At 40.0% G+C, this 20,522-nt stretch overlaps 1 protein-coding gene across 4 annotated transcripts in view; it reads right to left on the bottom strand.

Moving 5' to 3' along the window:
- Positions 1–4,107: 4,107 nt before the first annotated feature.
- Positions 4,108–20,522, bottom strand: part of MACROH2A1 (macroH2A.1 histone) — a 71,328-nt gene continuing 54,913 nt past the window's right edge. For 2 of the 4 annotated variants that reach the window (XM_084636757.1, XM_084636758.1), the window contains exons 6-9: positions 19,617–19,707; positions 15,037–15,126; positions 11,211–11,385; positions 4,108–4,842 (exon numbers count right to left, since the gene is read on the bottom strand). In XM_084636757.1, the coding sequence (XP_084492883.1) occupies positions 4,677–4,842; positions 11,211–11,385; positions 15,037–15,126; positions 19,617–19,707 (522 nt within the window). In that variant the 3' untranslated portion in view covers positions 4,108–4,676. The remainder of the gene's footprint in view (positions 4,843–11,210; positions 11,386–15,036; positions 15,127–19,616; positions 19,708–20,522) is intronic. The other 2 variants (XM_084636755.1, XM_084636756.1) reach the window with 1 other exon arrangement.

Raw genomic sequence — 20,522 nt, 5'->3', positions numbered from 1 at the left:
CAGACCCATTATAAAAGGGTTTCAGACAGAATTAATAGTAAGTGCCATAGTTAAGGTTGCAAAACAGTTTCCTTTTTAACCTCCTGTTTTGAAACATTCATGTGACAGGCACATTAAAAACAATCTTATGAAAACACTCACTTTTGGGTCTGATGCTTTCCATACTTGGTCCTCCCTGAATGTGGTTGTTTTGGGGTGAGGTGGGCAGGGGAGGGAGGGGCAAATGGAGCTTGCCCAGTTAAATTTGAAAAACAAACTGCAAAAGTTAAGGTTCTGGAAGCAAGGATAACCTGGCCACAATATACATAGTAGTAGCACTTCCTGTTCCTGTTTTTCTACTTTAAAGACGTACCCTGATACAGTAGTTTGGGTCTGAAAATGTATGTCATATTGCAGATTGTGTAGCATGGCTGCTGGATCCTTAACTTCTGAATTCCTTGCTGACAGAGGAGGCCGGATTTGGGAACCTTACAGAGCTGTTCTGCACGGTTTGGAGCTTTAGTGTTTTCTGGCGTGAGGCCACACCAGGTCAAGGAAGGAGCCTGCGCATCTAGGACTTTGTATGGTCATCTACAAATTCATAGATTTCAAGGCCAGAAAGGGCCACAGTGATCATTTAGTCTGAGCTCCTGTATAACACAGGCCATAGAACTTCCCCCAAATCATTCTGCGAGCAGTTCTTTAGAAAAACATCCCATCTTGATTTAAAAATAGTCACCGATGGAGAATCCACCACAACTTTTGTTCCAATGGTTAATTACTCACCATTAAAAATGTACACCTTATTTCCAGTCTGAATTTGTTTAGCTTCAACTTCCAGCCATTGGACTGTGTTATATCTTTCTCTGCTAGATTGAAGAGCCCATTGTGAAATATTTGTTCCCCAGGTAGATATCTATAGATTGTTATCCAGTCACTCAAGCGTCTCTTTGTTAAAATAAATAGATTGAGCTCTTTCAGTCTATCACTATAAGGCATGTTTTCTAATCCTTTAATAATGATCATAGCTCTTCTTTGAGCCCTCTTCAATTTATCAACATCCTTTTTGAATTGTGGGCACCAGAGCTGAACACAGTATTCCTGCAGTCAGTGCACCAAGCTAATATAGAGGTAAGATAACCTCTCTACTCCTACTTGAGATTCCATTGTTTTTGCATCCCAGGATAACATTCGCTCTTTTGGCCACAGGATTGTACTGGGAGTTCGTGTTTTCTGCTGATTATCCACCATGACTGCCTGAATCTGTTGAGTCATTGCTTCTCAGGCTAGAGCCCCGATCCTGTAAGTATGGCCTACATTCTTTGCTCCTAGATCTATTCGTTTACACATAGCCATATTACAATGCATACTTACTTGCTTGTGCCCAGTTTACCAAGTGTTCCAGATCGCTCTGAATCAGTGACCTGTCCTCTTCGCTATTTACCACCATAACGCCATCTGTAAACTTTATCAGCAATGATTTTATGTTTTCTTCCAGGTCACTGATAACAATATTAAATAGAGTACCCGTCCCTGTGGGACCCCACTGGAAACACATCCATGTAGTGATGATTTCCCATTTACAATGACGTTGAGACCTATCAGTTGTTAAGCCAATTTTAATCCATTTGCATCCACAGAGTGGGAGTGCACTGGATACTAACTGTGGAGGCTGGAAGGCAGCAACTCTGACGCATGCTGGGTTAAGAACTGTCCCTTTAAAATATTAAGTAATAAAATTACCAAATCAGTTTTAACTACTTAGAGTTTGTTGGGCCCATTTTAAATGGGTTGATCATTTTTATTGACATGACATGAGTTAGAATAAATTCATGGAAGAGGAAAGATTTAGGTTGGTACAAAGGAGCATATAGCTCACTACTGCCTGCTCTGAAATCGAAGTCAAAATTCCTAATGACTTCAATGAGTGCAACATCAGGGTCCATAATTAGGATTAATTGGAGGGAATTAAAGAAAAGGGGAAATTTAGGCTAAAGAAAGCTCCTGTGCGGGGAAATCTATCAACCTGTGGAATGGTCTGCCAAGGAAAGCAGTGGAAGACATGTTATCTGGGACTTTTTTTTAAAGCAAACAAAACAATGAAAAATGTTTTTCAAGGGACAAACCTTCTGTTCACATGGAGATGGGCCATTTGCCTACAAGGACTTTTTCCACTGTGATTCGTTAACATCCTGTGTAATTCACAAGGGGCCAGATTATGATGGCCATTCTCATGATGAGAAGTACCTGACTTCACAAACAGTTGCAGTGAAATCGACAGGACTGCTTGTGGAGTACTCAATGTAAGTGTATTAGACTCTAAGCCAAAGACAAACTAGCCTTTTTAATTTGAATTGTATTCCACTTTGTTCTACAAACAGAAAAACATGTACTTGCCTTGATGTTGTAGAAGTAATAGTATATATTGGTTCAACACTTTTTTTTGCTGGGGGGACAGGGGAGAGGTATTTTAAGCAGTTTTGAAACTATCTGAATTGTAATTGAAGTTGGATGTGCTGAATGAAAATATTTGTATTTTTCAGTGACCCTTTGGAAATGACATTTGCTCTAAAATCATTCAACAATTACAGTGTTAAACATTACACTAGATTATAAACTGCAAAGAAAAGACTGTAGATGCTGTAAATAGCACGGTGCATACAAGTTTTGATGTATACATCTCATCCGTGTTAAGGGAAGTCACATATATACCTAAAGTCCATGCAAACCACACTGACAAATTCAGCTTACTTCTCTGCAGCAAAACATCTAAATCAAATGTATTTTATGCTTTTACTTATTTTTCAATCCTTTTAGTGACATCTAGTGGAGTTTGTGCAAAATGCAGTTCTAGAATTCATAGTGATTAGAACTAATGTCACTGCAGTATAAGTAAAACATTTTATTTAAATCCTATACCATTCTAAGTGATTTTTTTCACTTCCAGTTTCAATCTTTTTCCTTTAAGAATGTGTGGCATGACACTCTTAAGGAAAGATAAGAGACAACTAAACTTTCAAATCTCTCTCTCTCTCTGGCTCAAATTATCTACTTTATTCCCTCCCTCCACACCCCCTCCCCCAAAAATCACAAAAAGCCCCACTGAGGCTGTTATTGCTTAATTATTTCTTATTTGAAAACTTATCTATTTTTCCTGCACTTTGTAACACTTCTATATAATCGGAATTACAAGCACACCGTGACAAGCAATCTCAACAGAGGTCACGTGACTATAAATCAGACATATCTGATAATTACTCAATCAAATTCTGACCAGGATTGGATTCTGAGTTTGCTGAAGTCAGTAACAGTCATTCTATCAATGGGCTTTTAGATTGGGCCAAAAGGAAGGAATCTGTTTCATCAGCAAATATAATTTGCTGAACAAGCATAAACATACATTTTCTGTCTAGAAGACAGACAAAATGAGCACAAGGTTTCAAAGGAAAAACTTTTGACCAAGGGATAGCAGTCCTATGAAATATAGTGTAGGTTTCCTATATCTTTTGAAACTTCCCTCCCACCCCCAAAGTACAAACCAGTGACTGCTGTAAAGTAAGACTGTATTTACACAGATCTGATTTGGGCTGTGAGAACAATATGGCAACCAAATGCAAACTGGGCTAATAATACAAGGATTCATTTGTATTTGGGAAACACAAACCCCTTTATATAAAACAGGCTACTATTAGCTCTCTGGAACTAATCTGGATCCTATATATCAATTTTTATCATCAAGTACCAATGATTAACAAATTACCCGCCTACCTTCAAAACACATGGGAACAGTGTGGGGGGGGGGGGGGCTTCAAACATTATAACATCATGCTTTGATTGAAATATCAGTGATAACTAAATGTCCATGGACTTTCAAGCTAAGCACCTACCAGAAAATGAGACCACTTATTTCAATTTACAAAGGCCTCCTTTTCCAAAGTGCGGCACGCTCACCAGTGCAGTTAAGTCAATGGGAACTGCGGGTGTTCAGCACCTCTGGGCACCAGGTTTTAAGTATTCTGGTTTGGAATCTGGATGGAAGCCCAGTGCATTTTATCATCCATTCCATCCCCCCAAACCGCTGAGGTGTATCAAACAAAGGATTAAAAAATAATTCAAACACACCAACTGTAACAGTTCAAACATTTTACTAAATCAATTCACACAAATTCCAAATTGCAAATATAATTAAGGACAACAGAGGTTTTTTTGTTTTGTTTTTCCCCCAGATTCATCATTAAGACAAACAAACAAAATTAGTTTTGTAGCATGTGTTCTTTTTTTTTAAAAATGAAAGGAACGCCACGCGATGTATTGATAAAGCACCACAACACAGTTACAAAATAGGGTCTGCCGGTTTCTTCCACAAGTAAAAGACTACAGACTGCTAACAACTTTCTGCATCAATCAATACTTCATTAAAATAAAATTATAAAATCTCCTAGATTACACTAAAAATCAGACGATGCCTGGAATACAGTGCATTAACAGCAGTAATGCCAACTATCATCAGTGCCAACAGAAAAACAGTTTAGAAAGTAAAAAACCACCCAAAGAAAACCAACAAAACAAAAAAAACTTTATTCCCCTATATGAGCGAAATTTAAAATAAGGGGAGCTCTGCCTCACAATGAGTTAAGGACTGGGGATGGGCAGGGGGAGAGAATAGGTAGGAGGGCTGGTATTGTAGCTTTCTAGGCTTAGTTGGCATCTAGCTTGGCCATTTCCTGCACATAAATCCCTATACTCTCACTGTCAAAGAGCACAAAGTACACTGTCTTGATTGAAGAGGACATTGTCGACACAAAGTAGCTGGAGATGGCTTTCAGGATCAGTTGGGCAGCAGTTTGCTTCGGGAAGCCATTTCTAGGGGAAAGAAAAAAGAAAAGAAAAGGAGACTTGCACAGAAAGCTTTCAATAGACTAGCCTTGCAACTTGCAAACAATATCTAGGAAGTCTCTTTTATGTAGTGTAGTAATTAAAACTCCAAAGTAACAGTGTGAGAGTTCCAAATGGAATTTAGGTTTTAACACTTTTTTAGCTATTTAGACATAGAGCTCAAATGCACCAGTAATTAAAAAACATTTGTGGAGGAAAATACTCCTAAAACAATAATCCTTTGAACTTTCATCCAAAGATCTTGAATCTCTCTACACCCTAATCCTTAATGAATTAAGTCTCACAAGGCCCCAGTGAAAAAGTTATTTATTATCTCCATTTAACAGATGGGTACACTAAGTCACACAGATGCCAAAGGACTTGAGCAAAGCTGTTTGTGTATAAAGATATTTGCAGGTCCAGGAACAGAACCCTGTAGTTGTGACTCCCGATCCCTTGTGAGAATTTCACAGAGCGATGTTTAAGTGGTATAAAGGATACTTAAGATACTTTTTGCCTGCCAACTAGGAGGCCTAATGAGGCCTCTCTGAAATTCAGAGTTAAAGCCATGTAAGTTATATAGTGGGAGAAGGGCATAAATGTGAGAGACTTGCTCACCTAAATTAAACATTACCTCGTACCTCGTCTCCTAAATTTTATAATTACTGTAGTAGGAGGGCTGAAGATGCCCAGGTTTCAGAAAACAGCAGCAAAACCATTCTCTACTTGGGTCACCCTCTGATAGGCAAAAGGGGCTTGGCTGGCTGCAGCCAAGGTAATTTGAACCTTCTGCATCAAGTTTGTTGAATTTGGTCCACAGTCTCCTAATGTAAACACAGTTGTGCATAGTAATTATGCAGCAGCTGGATTAATCAGATGAGACAGGTGACAGAAGAAATGAAGAAGTAAAGAAAGGAGCTGAATGGGATGGAGGAAGTATTTTTAAAGATTTACACGACACAGGAAACTGTAAATATTATACTGACCCACCACAGGTGTTCAATACTTTTACACTAGAATTTTCCTACAGATTTCAAACAAATGTTTTGCCCCACTCCAGGTCACGTCCTCTTCCATATATCTGGATTCCAGCTCAACCCAATCTATTTTATGAAAGCCATTTGGCTCTGTAAAAATCTTGTAAAATCTTCTGTCTCAAAAAAAAAAAAAAAAAATGCAACCACCTAGTTACATTGCAGCAGTCAGATAACAGATCTGAATGTTGGCTGTGCTGACAATATGTGACAAGTCTTTTGCACATCTTGTTATTGGGAAATATACACAAAAAGCCACTCACATTTTAAGCTCCACTGGAAACAGTTGACCCAACCCAGGAGAATGTCTCTTTGACCTTCTAGGCTCTACAGATTTGGAAGGCTACATAGGCTGGCTACACAACAGGTCAACGCACGTTGCAGAAACACTGATCTGTTGCAAAGAGCCAACTCCCCACCATACCTTCGAGCTGGGGTACAGCTTTGGAGGAATGAGAGCTTGCAAAAAGAACTCTCCACCTCCTATCTCAGCATCTTTTTACCCTTCTCCACTGGAACCAGAGAGACTGCAGGAGTTTCCTATAGCTGTAAAGCCAAAGAAACCCTATTCATGGCCACAAAAGGGGGAGGCAGAACAGATTATGGCAGGCCATGGGCCTCGGTGATTATGGGGGTAATCTGTCCTATCCCAATCACTGGAGAGGTGTGGGTGGGCCCACAACACTGCTGGAGGGAGCATGGGCCTTTGATCACAAAAGTTAGGGTTTCCCTCATTCTGACAGTTTGGTTTCCGAGAAACATCTGGGCCTCCTCTCATTCCTGTCAGCCCCACAGCTGCCACTGTGAAGTTATTGACACTTCTGGGAAAAGCGTCTACAGGTGCATTACTACCTTTCCTGACAGGCAGATTAAAGATTGAGGCACTTTGGTCGTTATAAGGCCCTCATTTACTGTGGTTGCTAAGAGAGGACAGATGGATTGTGGGGAGGCAGCATATGTAGTGGAGAGGCCACTGGACTGAGAATCAGGGGTGGTTCTGCCACTGACCCGCAGGGTGCCCACTGGGCAAGTCACCTCACCTCTCTGTACCCACTTATCTTCACCGCCTTTAACCATCGCGGTCTATTTAGACAAGGGTTTGTCTCTTGCTCTGCGTCTGCATAGTGCTTAGCACATCAGAGCTTTGGGACATGGATACTGGCCTCTAAGCGGTACTGGAATAAAAATAAGAATGCACAATGTGGAACGTGAGTGACTAGTAGCCACAGAGGCTGCTTTCTGTTGTACAAGAGATGCATTATAGGGAACAACAGTACTCGGTACATGGAAAAAGACAGTGGGCAATTTTGAAAATTTTAGCCGTTGACTTTCAATGATTTAGGTTTTTAAAATTGCTTTTGCCTTTTGGAAAATATTAGGAAAGGGTCAAAAACCTGTACCATTAAAAATTTTGCCATTAGCTTTAATGAGAATAGGATCAGGCCCTAAGGAAACAAGGTTGTTTTTTCTCCCCAAGAAAGTTTTACGTAGTAAAGGAAAGTTTTTATTTTTTTTAAAGCCACTCTTGCATTTAAGCAAAGAGAATGCTTACATCATAGTTAGGCTTGGCAGAATTAGATTTTGATTTTTTTTTATAGTTTCAATTGATGATATCCATGTTTATTTTTAGGCATTTTTTTCCAATTATTATGGATTCAAATGTTCACAGTTGCAGGAAATGATGGGGGACGATGGTCAGACAATAATTATTTAATGATGGTAGATGTTGAAATTCAAACAGTTTAAGTTTTATAACTTAAAACACAAATTGTCAACATCATGTGTCAAAATAAACAAAGTAACTAGCCTTCAATCAAACTCTAATAAGTTCTCAAGCAGCATTTTTCTTATTCCGCCTATCTATAAATTTCAATTACCATCAATGGAAATGTTTTTTGTCAGCTTGTGTGTCTAGGGTGAAATCGAAGGTTACCGATATTTACCGATAAACTAATCCTTCCTAGCCTTATCGTAGTATTGGAGTTATTGAGATACTCACCTACTAGTAATACAGGGGAATACTACTTCTTACTTACAAACTGCACAACAGTGTTGGGAATTAGTTAGTGTTTGTCCAGCACTTTGAAGATATAGGGCCAAATTCACTCCTGGCATTAACAGGTGCTACCTCTCTTAGCATTGGATTATACCTGCATTGAATCTGGCCAATAATACTGTTTTATTCTTCCTCTTATTATATGCTGGAAGAAGCAGCAGCAAAGCCAGAAGGCAGTTGCCTGTGCCACGTACTACATATTACACAGAACACCTTATCATAAAACATATTCTAACCGACACTGTGTGGTTGTGCTGTACATAATGGGATATTGGAGAAGCTGCCTGTAGTAAGCCTGGGATATTTCAGACCTGACGACATGAAATTGCCCATGCTGTTCCCCTCTTATCAGAACAGGTTTCCTCAAGCTAGTTTAGCTGTCCTAGTGAAGCGCATCCCTATATAGGAACAACCCAATGGTGGTGCACAAGCTGTCATGGGAGCTCTTATACAACTTACCCTCCTGGATGCTGGCTTCACAAAAAAAAAAAAAAAAAAAAAAAAAGGCATCCGGCCAGTATGCCCCTGTACTCCATCACTCCCCAGCTCCCTCTCTGGTCCCTTGTGGATGTTTCAGACCGATATAAATTAGAGAGGACTTCAGTCTGTTTCTATTACAGGGGTACAGTAGGGGGACTTATGCAGACTAGCGCCAGGAGCAAAGGAGTGTGATAGAGTGTACAATTTTTGGCATGCCCCCGGGATCCTGCTGCACCCCACCCCAATGGTGTCCCAATCAGATGCCAAAAGAGAACACAGGCAGAGCTCTGGGGGCTTAATTCCCAGGATTAAGAGGGCTCCAGGATTAGATTGTAAACTTTATTTAGATTCAAACTCTTGGGGGCAGGTACTGTTGTTTTGTTTGGTGTTTGTGCGGTACGTAGCATGAGTCCGGGTCCGTGACTGGAGCTTGTAAGTGCTGTGGTAATACAAATAAATAACAACCACCAGGGAGGCATTCATGTCTGCAAACTGACTAGATGCAAGGGAGTTTATTTAGGGTCAACATGTTAGAAAGAGCAAAGAGAGACCTGGGGAGTGAGGTGCTGACCAGAGACCACCTTAGGGGCTTTCAGGGAAAACAGGAATTACTTGTATAGCTTTGCACTATTTGTATTTTGAGATTAATTCTTGTAAACCTGCAGTTTGCGATTTTTGCCAAACTGGTGTCAAGACTGATTTAAAGTCAGAGTCCCTGGAATAAAACCCCATTCAGAGGGGGTGACTTTGTATTCACACTGAACCTCTAGTGAACTTCTCTCCCTCATGGTTCTCCCCAGGGCCATGCTACAGTGAGCTTTAAGCCCCTTTGCACAGCACCCCCTGACTTGTGCTCTCTGGAGGCTGGCTGTAGCTGAGCATCTGACTGCTACAAGCAAGCCATTTTATTTCCCCCCTGAAGTACAAAATGATTTATTGTAACTGCCCACACATAATCCCATTCCTCAGCCATAAAAGAGAATGAAGCTGTTTACGTGGGTTTATTGGGTGATGTCTGTTTGGCAGATGTCTGTACTAGAACAGCTGCATGCATGTGCGGCCTTTGGCGTCTGTTGTCCTTAAAAGCTTTATTTATTTAAAAAAAAGCAAAAACCTTTTACTTTACAAAACAACAGTAGAGACAGAACGAATATATTCTCCTTCATAGAAATTAATTACATTCCCCTTCCCCACTTTAATTAAAGAAAACAGCTAAGTATTTCTCTCTCTCGTGTTCTAAAGGTTGCAACCCCCAACGTTCTCATTGGCTTCAGTGAGAATTACATACATATACCAAGAGAATATACCCCAAAATCTTGTCCGTCAGTCAGACAGGCTCACAACTGAATATGAATGAAATGATTATTTGGGATTTCATTCTATTCAACAGCAATACACTCCTTGTAACAACGGCTTCTGTAAGTCATCCAGTTGAGAAAAAAAAATATACTTAAGAACCTAAGAATGGCCCTACTGGGTCAGACCAAGGGTCCATCTAGCCCGGTGTCCCGTCTTCTGACAGTGGCCAATGCCAGGTGCCCCAGAGAGAATGAACAGAAGAGGTAATCATCAAGTGATCCATCCCGTCACTCATTTCCAGCTTCTGGCAAACAGAGGCTAGGGACACCATTCCTGCCCATCCTGGCTAATAGCCATTGATGGACCTATCCTCCATTAATTTATCTAGTTCTTTTTTTTTTAACCCTGTTATGGTCTTGGCCTTCACAACATCCTCTGGCAAGGAGTTCCACAGGTTAACTGTGCACTGTGTGAAGAAATACTTCCTTTTGTTTGTTTTAAATCTATTGCATATTTGGTGACCCAAATGTTCTGTTTTGTAAGGAATGCCATGTCAAGGAGTACACTTTGCATAAACCTTGTTCTCCACAAAGTCTCCTTGAAGCTGCATAATCTTACATCCTCTTAAAGTGACATATGCCAACAGTCTTTCTGTATGACCTATTAACTTGTATTTTTAAACCTGGTATGATGTGTGTCCCTTCTGTTTCAATAAAAATGACAAGGATAATTTACATTTTATAGTGCAAATTATCTCAAAGGATCCAACATTGCTTTATACTGTATGAAGGATATACAGGAATCAATTCCCTACTGAAATAGAGCCCCTTCAATGGGGGCGGCGGGGGGATAAGGGGGAGTGTCCCAGAGCCTGGGCTCCAGCCCAAGCCCAAAAATCTACAATGAAATTTTATAGCCCCACATCCTGAGCCCAGGAGCCTGAATCAGCTGGCCTGGGCAGGCCTCGGGTGTTTCACTGCCATGTAGACATACCCTAGGTGTTTGAACCCCGATACTTAGACTAACGCTAAGCCATGTCTCGTTGCTATCATACGACATATGGTGGGGGCAGGTGGGGCTAACTACACACTAAATCTTGGTAAAATAGATTCCTTTTCTTCATGTTTATTTTTCAAGTTTTTGCTAGATTATTAAAATGTGTTAATTTTAAATATTTTAATGCACTCATAAAAATACATTTTATTCACTTTAACGTATTTGTGTACTTTATGATTCTGCAGGGATTATTGTTAAACCTGCTCAAGCCTGAACTATGATTCACAAGAGTATTTCAATTGTGATTTACTGGTTGAATGAGTCTACAAGCCAGGGGCAATTTCATTAAAGAGATCTGAATTGAGTGGGTGAACAAGAATAAATCAATATTGCAGCAATGGGAGTTATGCCCAAGGACTGGAGGATGTGGGGTTGCATTAGAAAATCTGATCCACACCAAGTTAGGTAATAGGTTTGCATGACAACCTTACCTGCCACTGCCAATTGAAGGAAATGCAATTGACTTCAGTTTCTTTTCATCTGCCAGAGCCAAGCAGTTCTTAACTGTCTTTTCCAGCAGCTCCTCACATTTGTCTGAACCCCAACCTGGGCTATTGCAGTGGATCACAAATTTAGCAGGCAGTCCATGGCCTGCACTGACAACAGCTAGTAAGAAACAGAAAGTGAAATTTAATTGCTTTCATCTTGTCAGGATTAAAAAGTACACATGTGAAAGTGTAATTAAAACAGTAAACAGCTTACAGGCACTGCTGTAATCCCCGCGGATCCTTTATCATACAAATCAAATAGCCTGAAGAGATAACATGATTACATAGACTGTTTTACATTTGCTACTACGTTTTGTTGCAGTAATTTATAAGTTACAACTATAATAGACCTCAATGACTAGAGAGCAAAATCTATCACTGGCGATTTAGAGGACACATAAAGTTGAAGTGGGCACTTTATTGCAACTTTCTTCTTATTTTATCAGATAATATGTTACAAAGTTGGGTTGTCTGTTGGAGTATAAAACTGTTACAGGGCCGCTGTTTTATTGTAATGGTACTGTCAAGTTACCGTACGTGCCAGAATGTTGTTCCAGTCTCAGATTAACTACCTCTGTGATCTTTAGAGGTTGGTGTTAATATACAATTTGTTGAGCCAGCTTTTGATTAGACTGCAGCCCAAATGTCATCAAATGCAAAGATTATGATGTATCTATATATCGACAGGAAAAGCTACAGTAATTATGCAACTGTTTTCTTTTATTCACTGCCAATGCGGCAGTCTGTTTCTGATTTAGTATGAGTCTATTTTGTCTAATTTCAACAGACAGTTTTGGATTGATGTTACCTTAAAACTTCTCTGTCGCATGCATAACCTCACCCTTGATGACTGATACGATGCAGTTTTCTAGTTTACCACTTTCATTATTTAATGAGACAACTGTCCAGTATGGATTTATGAATTTACAGCATTTGATTTATACATCAGAAGACATCTTGTGTGCGCGCCAGGGAACGGAAGAGGGCATTTTATATGCTAATTATATCTTGGCACCCCAGCCCTGGCACAGATGTGCAAGGGACACAAGGACACCCCACAAATGGACTAGTGACAATCAGTCTCCAGGCTCGGGGAGTGGAGAGACAGTTCCTGTGACTTGGGAGCACAAATCTCCCAAGAGGACAGGGCAGGAAGCAAGGCTACAGCCTCACCACCTCTCACCTTCCTCTGGTTGGGTGCAGAGAAGGGAGCCAACTACGTGCATACCAGGGAGCTTAGGGCCAGATTGCGTCTCTATTCTGCGACGCAGTTCAGTGGTGGAAAATACAGGAATTTTATTTTACTTACTTTGGTTTATTTAAAAAATGCCTATTCATAGGCTCAAGTACAAAGTTAGTCACACAATACAAACTTGAATAGCAGTTCACAGTCAGACAGACATCTAACTGCATCTGGGGCTGAAGCTATCTGTGCCCACAAAATTGTGGGTATGAAATGGGAGCTTGCTTCTAACAATCAGACCTGCAAATGTTCTTATTGGCAAGAATTCTCTATTCCACGCTGGTATGTTTTTGGAGCACTTTGTTATTACAATATGGTGGCAATAACTCCTGGAGCCTTGTTATCACATATGGATATTATCCTGTAGGTGCTGCAAAAAAGAGAAAATAGACCTTGGCATGTGGAATTCTGACTGCAGCGGGATAAATTCTAAGAGGCAATGGAAGCACAAGCATTTGTGCACTTTGGGGCCTGCAGATCCTCAACATACTGAATAACTTCAGTGCGAGGCAATTTTGGCATAATTAGCTCTAGAACGTTGGCAGATTCAGAATACATCATAAATCCAAGAAAAATCTAATAAAGCCAGCTGACACATCCCTAGTCAGTGGAATTTTATGTATCATGTGACTCTGATGTGACCACTTCAGTGCCTCTCTTCACTTGTAATACCTTCATACTGCAAGAGGAAAATACTGTGCTGACATGCCTGACTAGTTTTACTGTCTCTGAAATGGAGAGAGCTTTCTGATGGAACTATGGGGACTCTGGAGGACAACTGTTAATTATCCAAAGCAATTTTCACTTATTTCAAATTAAAGTTCTTTGAAAGAGGAAGTATTTTACAGTTTTCTATAAAACATACAAAGTCTGTGTGCAGAATTCTGCTATGGTTACAGCTATACTCCAGGAAGATAATCATGGTTTAGTCTCCACTATGGAACAGGAATCCCCAGAGATAGGGGAAATGTGCAGGGGATGCTGGTGGCATGACTGGAACCCACTTTTCTCCGGTGGTCACAAGCTGGAGGTGGCAGTTTTTGCTGGCCTCACAGAGCCCAGGATTGGGGAAGTGGATTTGTGGCTGAGAGCCACTTTTCCCTGCAGTCTCAGATACTATGCTGAGCACAGTGTGCCTGGGTTTGTGGGTCTGGTTTATACAGTAATAAGAAATACTGTAGAGTACTGTAGTCAATCAAGAATATGGGAACAGCTCACTCTATAATTTTCATGGAACAAGAACCATTAGTAACAAAGTAAGCATTATGTTTTAATGTACGTCTCCATTTTCAAGTTTGGACAAATGAGGACAGTGCACTGAGTGTGACATGATAAAAACTGAGCAACTTGAAAGAAAAAAAGTGAAGATAAACAGCAGACATAAACAGTCATCAATTTTCCTGTCATATCCCCAAGTCATAAATTCTGTCCTAGTTGTAGTCAGTATTCATTTAGTAAACTGCATGCACTGTATTTATTTTTACAGTGTAAACACAGATGGCAGAATCAGAATTCTTTATTCACAACATATATCAACAATTTTACAGATGGCCTAATAGTATGTTTTGCAATTCATCAAACTTTATTGCCCATATGTGAGATTTACTCATATTGCTAAGTTCTTGATAACTGGGCATCAAAAATTCATAAACTGTTTGAAAGAATCACATTTATACAGATGACTTAGGTCCCGATTCAACAACGCCCGTAAGCAGATGCTTAACTTTAAGCATGTGCTCAAGTTTCATTAAGGTCAATGGGATGTAAGTATGTGCTTTGCTGAATAAGGATGGAATTGAAAATGTGTTTAAAGTTAAGCATGTGCTTCTCACATGCTTAAGTGCTTTGCTGTATTGAGGCACTAAAGAGCCTTTTAAGTACATAGATACACATGTATACAGGCATACGCTATCAATCACACGCATCAATATATGTTTGTAAATAATTAATTTTGAGTTTTTGATATCACGACCACACCACTTGACCATCGCTTTAGGGTGGATTCTGTGTTGGATTTTTTTTACCTCTGAACACTAAAATACTTAAACTATGTTGATGTGGGGGGGCGGGGGGTGAGAAAACCTGGATTTGTGTTGGAAATGGCCCATCTTGATTATCATACACATTGTAAGGAGAGTGGTCACTTTAGATAAGCTATTACCAGCAGGAGAGTGGGGTGGGAGGAGGTATTTTTTCATGCTTTATGTGTATATAATAAGATCTTCTACACTTTGCACAGTATGCATCCGATGAAGTGAGCTGTAGCTCATGAAAGCTTATGCTCAAATAAATTGGTTAGTCTCTAAGGTGCCACAAGTACTCCTTTTCTTTTTGCGAATACAGACTAACACGGCTGTTACTCTGAAACATGCAAGAAGAGAGACACCCATGCAAATGTTGTGTTCAAATGCGTCTGTTTGTGACCGACTTATACACAATATAGAATAAAACCAAACTGAAAGTCAATTAGAAATCACAATGCATGCAGACATTCTATTCATCCATTTTCAGAGATTTAAGCCTCACCTCCTGCTACGTCCAATGGCCCATTCTTTTTGCGAAGCTCAATGACGGCCTCCACAAATTCTTTGCCACCTTTCTTCTCCAAAGTGCTCCCTGAACAAAGACATATTTTAGTTTATCCATCTGTTCCTGAGTTACTAAAGCAGACATGTGATTCATTGTTTTAGGTGGTCACATAGCCTAGATTTTTCTGCCCAAACATCTTTTTTGGGGACTGCAAAGTAAGATCTAAACCTTTTGGGACTTTGGAGTTAACTAGTCATTTAAGAATAAATCCCACCAGGACCTCACATTTGTATCCTTTCTCTAACACTCATATTTTGATTTCAATCTCAACATGTGTGGTGACATTCCTAGTTGCCTCCATACCACATAGTTCCTGGTACCGTGCTGTGCTTCATGGGCTACTTCAATGGTGACTGATGGTTCATAATTCTTCCCCTAGGATTCAGTTCCCCTTTCTCTTATAAATTGTTTTAAAGAGCAATTTGCCACAATAAGAACTTGAAACTCACCTGATCTTGATCCCTGACCCCAACAGGTGGCACCAGGAATGAAACAGTCTCGTGAGTGCAGCGGGCTGCTTTAGTTGGCAACTGCCCAGCTTGTTGAGCCACCTTTAACCAAGAGGAAGAGCCTCAGAAATAAGGAGAATCTCTAAGGAACATACTCCTCCAACGAACTTCTCTAACTACTGCTAAGGAGCTGGACACTGTCGCTCTGGGAGGACGAGAGCTGTGCAGTGTTTCAGGGCAACAAAAGGTGCAGTCTACAAAGGCAGTCCAACATGAAATGGTTTAGATCTTATTTTGCAGCTCTAGTTTCATATATTAATATAAAAATAGCCAAAGAAAACATTTCCCTAACTACTCAAGCATCCCAAATCATTTAGCACTGTGCACATTTATTATAAAATAGGCAAAGTAAGAAGTGGTATCAAAGTTTCTGATTTGTGACATTACTTTGAAAACTGATTTAAAAAAAATAAATCAGAATTAGAAACTGTAATAGATTTACACATTTATTTGGTGAAGCCCATTCATTTTACTGATTAGGAGGGGAAAACTGCATTTTCTGATGGAAATGCACATATTGTATGCTCAGTGAAGCAGAGACCCTCCTACGAGCTACATTTTGCTAACAGGGCTACAATTCTAAGAGCTAACAGCACTGCAGCAGACTGCTTTTCTTTGACATCATTAGATGTCTTCCAAAATTAATATTAAAAGTTTGTTAAATAACTGTTGTCTACTGACTTTTTGACTTTGACTCTGCTTTTGTTAAATACAGCTTATTCTATTGCATTTGGATGCTAATAATTTTAGAGAATATGCATCCTATGCTCTTTCACCATAACTGACTGACACTGGGCATTTCGTCCAAGTATGGACTGCAAGCTCAGACCCTGTAGTTCAGGGTTTAAACTGTTCACAGTAAACATCTCAACTTTACATCTAAATATCTTGGTCTAGGGTCATTTTCACAAATGAGTGCAACTTTCCTGATTACCTCTATGATATCTCAGAAGTTACCTGCACATCCATTACATATGTTCCAAATGGCACATTTTTATAGCTATAGTTGTAGAATCAGGACGACTCCTGAATCAGAGCCAACTGGGGATAAAGGGGAGTTGCACCACCTGAGTAGAGGTGCTTGAGAGCAATATGCCTTTGAAAAACATATCTTGATCGGGCTGGAAGGATGGAGGGGGTGCCATTTGCTATTTAACAGGCCTAGCTAGCACTGCCTCCTGTGCAGCCACTCCAGAGTGTAAAGGGATGGGGGAAAATGGGCTTTCACTCCACCCAGAAATACCCCATTTGGGGCTGTTGGTGAATTTGGCCAGAACTGGGGAACACACTGTGCATGGACCATGTACCCTCTAGCACAACCACAGAGAATCTAAAGACAGAAAAGGGATATTAGGTCACTGAGTGACAGCACTCTGCCATTATAGCATTGTTGTACATGTAATGGTATTTTGTCTGGATCAAGTTTTAATTGTGTCAAGAGATGGGGCTTCCACCCCTTCTGATGTGGATTCATTTACTGTGAAAACAAAATCTATAAAAACAATTTCTTTAAAATTATTATTTCACTTTTCATGTAACAATCCAAATACTTATCTCCTTGCAGATGTGGTGAAAACAAAAAGTATTTCATACAGATCAAGACTAATTTCTGCATTTATTCCTAAATTAAATTTAGCCTTTTTAATTGATAGTGAAGTTTTAATTTTGCATTATACTTCACTACCTTCTTATGCAATTATGAGCTGTGTCTAGAAAAGGGCATATTGTATTCAACCATTTTCCACTAAATTAGTAAGGTTCTTGGTGAAAGTCTTGCTTCACAGCTTCAAGGTTAGTGGCTTATTTACTCACAGGCATAAATATGTGTTACTTCCATGAGAGTAAGGTCATTATCTCATGCTTTCCAAGCAGGCATGGGTATCAGTGTTGAAAAACAACCTAAGCAGAAATTTAGGCTTGTAAAATTTTCAGGATAAACCCACAGTACATTTAAATTGTTAGACGGATGGTAAAAGTTAATAATTGGAAGCTAAGCATTTGTGCATTTTTATTCTTTCTTCCAGCAGTCAGATGTAATTAGAACATAGATGAAAGCATGATCAGTGCAGTTTTCATAGAAGTTTCTTTGTCCACTAGTTTCAAAAGCATCTCTTCAAAAGGTAAGAGACGAGTACATTAGCTAGCTGAACCTTATAGTCTTTAGAAAAATATTATTCAAATACAAAATATTCTTGTATTTTACTTTTAAGGCTTCTGTGTAATTTCCTTTAGCCAGCGAGTCTACAGCTGCACCAGATCAGGCTATTGCCTCTGCTACTCCAATAAGCTATGCAGAATTGGGTTTGCCTGGACATTGCTTGGAAGAGAGGTCTTTTAGGAAAACCCAAGGTGTTGCAGGAAGTGCTCATCATGTGGAGACACTCTTCCCTTCAAGCCAATAATGAAACAAAATCCCCGGCATTAAGGGGCATTGTGTGGACAGTGGTGATGTGGTTAAGTTCAGTGGTAAAATGAGGCTGTGATCCCTGTTGTTAGATCCTATTATAAGGTGTGACAGGGTTGGGCCAGATGGCTACAGGAGAGTAATAGAAGGCAGATATATTAGCCCCAGCTTAAGTAGGTCCCTTTTATCTGGGTAAGGTAATAGGGAAGGTTCCAGAACAATCAGGAACCTTCTGGAGACAATTAAGACAGACAGGCTGATTAGAACACTACAGCCAATCAAGAAGCTGCTAGAATCAATTAAGGAAGGCTAATCAGGGCACCTGGGTTTAAAAAGGAGCTCACTTCAGTTTGTGGTGTATGTATGAGGAGCTGGGAGCAAGAGGCACTAGGAGCTGAGAGTGAGAACATGGACTGTTGGAGGACAGAGGAGTACAAGCATTATCAGACACCAGGAGGAAGGGCCTATGGTGAGAATAAAGAAGGTGTTGGGAAGAGGCCATGGGGAAGTAGCCCAGGGACCTGTAGCTGTCGCACAGCTGTTCCAGGAGGCACATTAGACAGCTGCATTCCACAGGCCCTGGGCTGGAACCCGGAGTGGAGGGCGGGCCTGGGTTCCCCCCAAACCTCCCAACTCCTGGTCAGACACAGGAGGACTCGACCTGGACTGTGGGTTCAGAAAAACGGCCAAGCTAAGGGCCGTCGTGAAGCTCCAAGGCGAGCAAATCCACCAATAAGCGCAAGACCCACCAAGGTAGAGGAGAAACTTTGTCACAAAGGGTAGGTTGCTACTCTTAGCAGCAACCTTAATGTTCAGAGTTCCAGTTTGGATTATTCCATTCTGCCTTAAGTTTTCCAGGCAGTTTCAGTAAGATTTAATACTCTTTTGCTCCCTCCTCTGTCTACATTTCTATTCTAAAATTTGAGAAATGCTTTAAATTGAGATACAAGGTGCTTATCAGGGAATTATGTGATTAAAAATATTGAGTTACACATGTGAATCTTAAGAATAAAAAATTAAACTGAACTCCTTGAGTCATTCTGCCTCCCATGCATTCTCTCTTTGGTGTAGCATGTCTATGCAAGTGTACATGAGAATACAAAGACAGCTCACGAAAGCCACAAATACAATGGGGCTGTATGTAAAATGTGACCAAATGACTGAATGTATGAGCTTAGAAATTCCAGATAGGCTACCCCCAAGATGTCAGATGTGAACACCTCACACTTGGTGAGCAGTGGGGAAACTGGATCTAAGTCAGAAATCTGAGGGGTCTGGCCCAACTTTATTCAAGTCCAGGTATTTACATAGCCAAAACAAACAATCCTGGTGTACCGTTTAATTGGGCACACATGAGCACTGCACCGCTGTTTCTTGCACTTTGGTTTTGGTTGTGCATTCTATAACTTTGCTTTTAGAAGTCTGATTTGACTATGCAAATCAGAGCTGTCCAATGACTTTGCACTTACTCGCTTGTTTTTAAGATCAGTCAGGACTGCTGGAAGAGAGAAAGTAATGCAGATCTGCATAGCTTGGACAAGCTTGTTGCTGCTGATTGACCATGCACACACATACAAACTCTGCAGCACTGAACTTTCCATTACCTACTTCACCACCGGTGTAGAAGTCAGAGTTTGTCGGGTGAACGACAGCATCACTGTCGATCGTGGCAATGTCAGCCTGTACAACTTGCAACTACAACAGGTAAACAAATGTATATCAACCACGTTGGACAGAGACCGAGGACAGGCTCTACATTTACACATGTACCAACGTCCATGTTTTCCTACCTTTACATCTCCAAACCTTGTGCCAAGAGAGTATTCTGAGTGGTGTGTGCAAGTATGTGTAAAGAAGGGTGTGTGGAGAAGAGGAGGAGGAATGTTGAGTATGACATGGTTAAATGAACGTTTGGATGACAAGTCAGAGCAATCACATAAGATCATTTCGAAAGTTTTAAAACCAGCTAAAAACCCCATTTCACTTTGCAGAAACCTCTAATACCAGCACCCCACAGAGCATGACACTAAAATATGGTATCTGTTTAAAAAGAAATTCTGGATCATCAAGTCAAACAAAATAATTAGTTTCTCCATTTTTTGCCACCATTGCTGTCGCTTTTAAATTTGCAATTTTCATCATGTTGTCAGCTTCTAAAAAGAAAGTAACCTTCATGTCGGGAGAAAATAGTATTGTTTCAGGCAGAGTTGTCTGGTATTTGCTTTTTAAAATAGAACTGAGTATTTTTTTTAAAAATCCACATTTTATCCATCTAATGAAGTTAGATTTCAAAAGTTTCTTATATTTTTAAAAATATGTGCATGATGTAACATTTTCCCTCTGGTAGTCCATTTATTTGTGTGGTTATTTTTTAAAAGAAGATAGTTTTTGAACAAGTGAAGTATAAATATTATATATACACACACACACTTATATAATTAGATGAACACTGACTTAGACTCAGCCTTCTTGTATCTTTGTCCTGGTAATTTACACATATACATTCATGT

Source organism: Lepidochelys olivacea (genome assembly GCF_965140295.1).
Source record: "Lepidochelys olivacea isolate rLepOli2 genome assembly, chromosome: 8".
NCBI classification, from domain to species: domain Eukaryota; kingdom Metazoa; phylum Chordata; order Testudines; family Cheloniidae; genus Lepidochelys; species Lepidochelys olivacea.
This window is presented reverse-complemented; position numbering and strand designations above follow the sequence as displayed.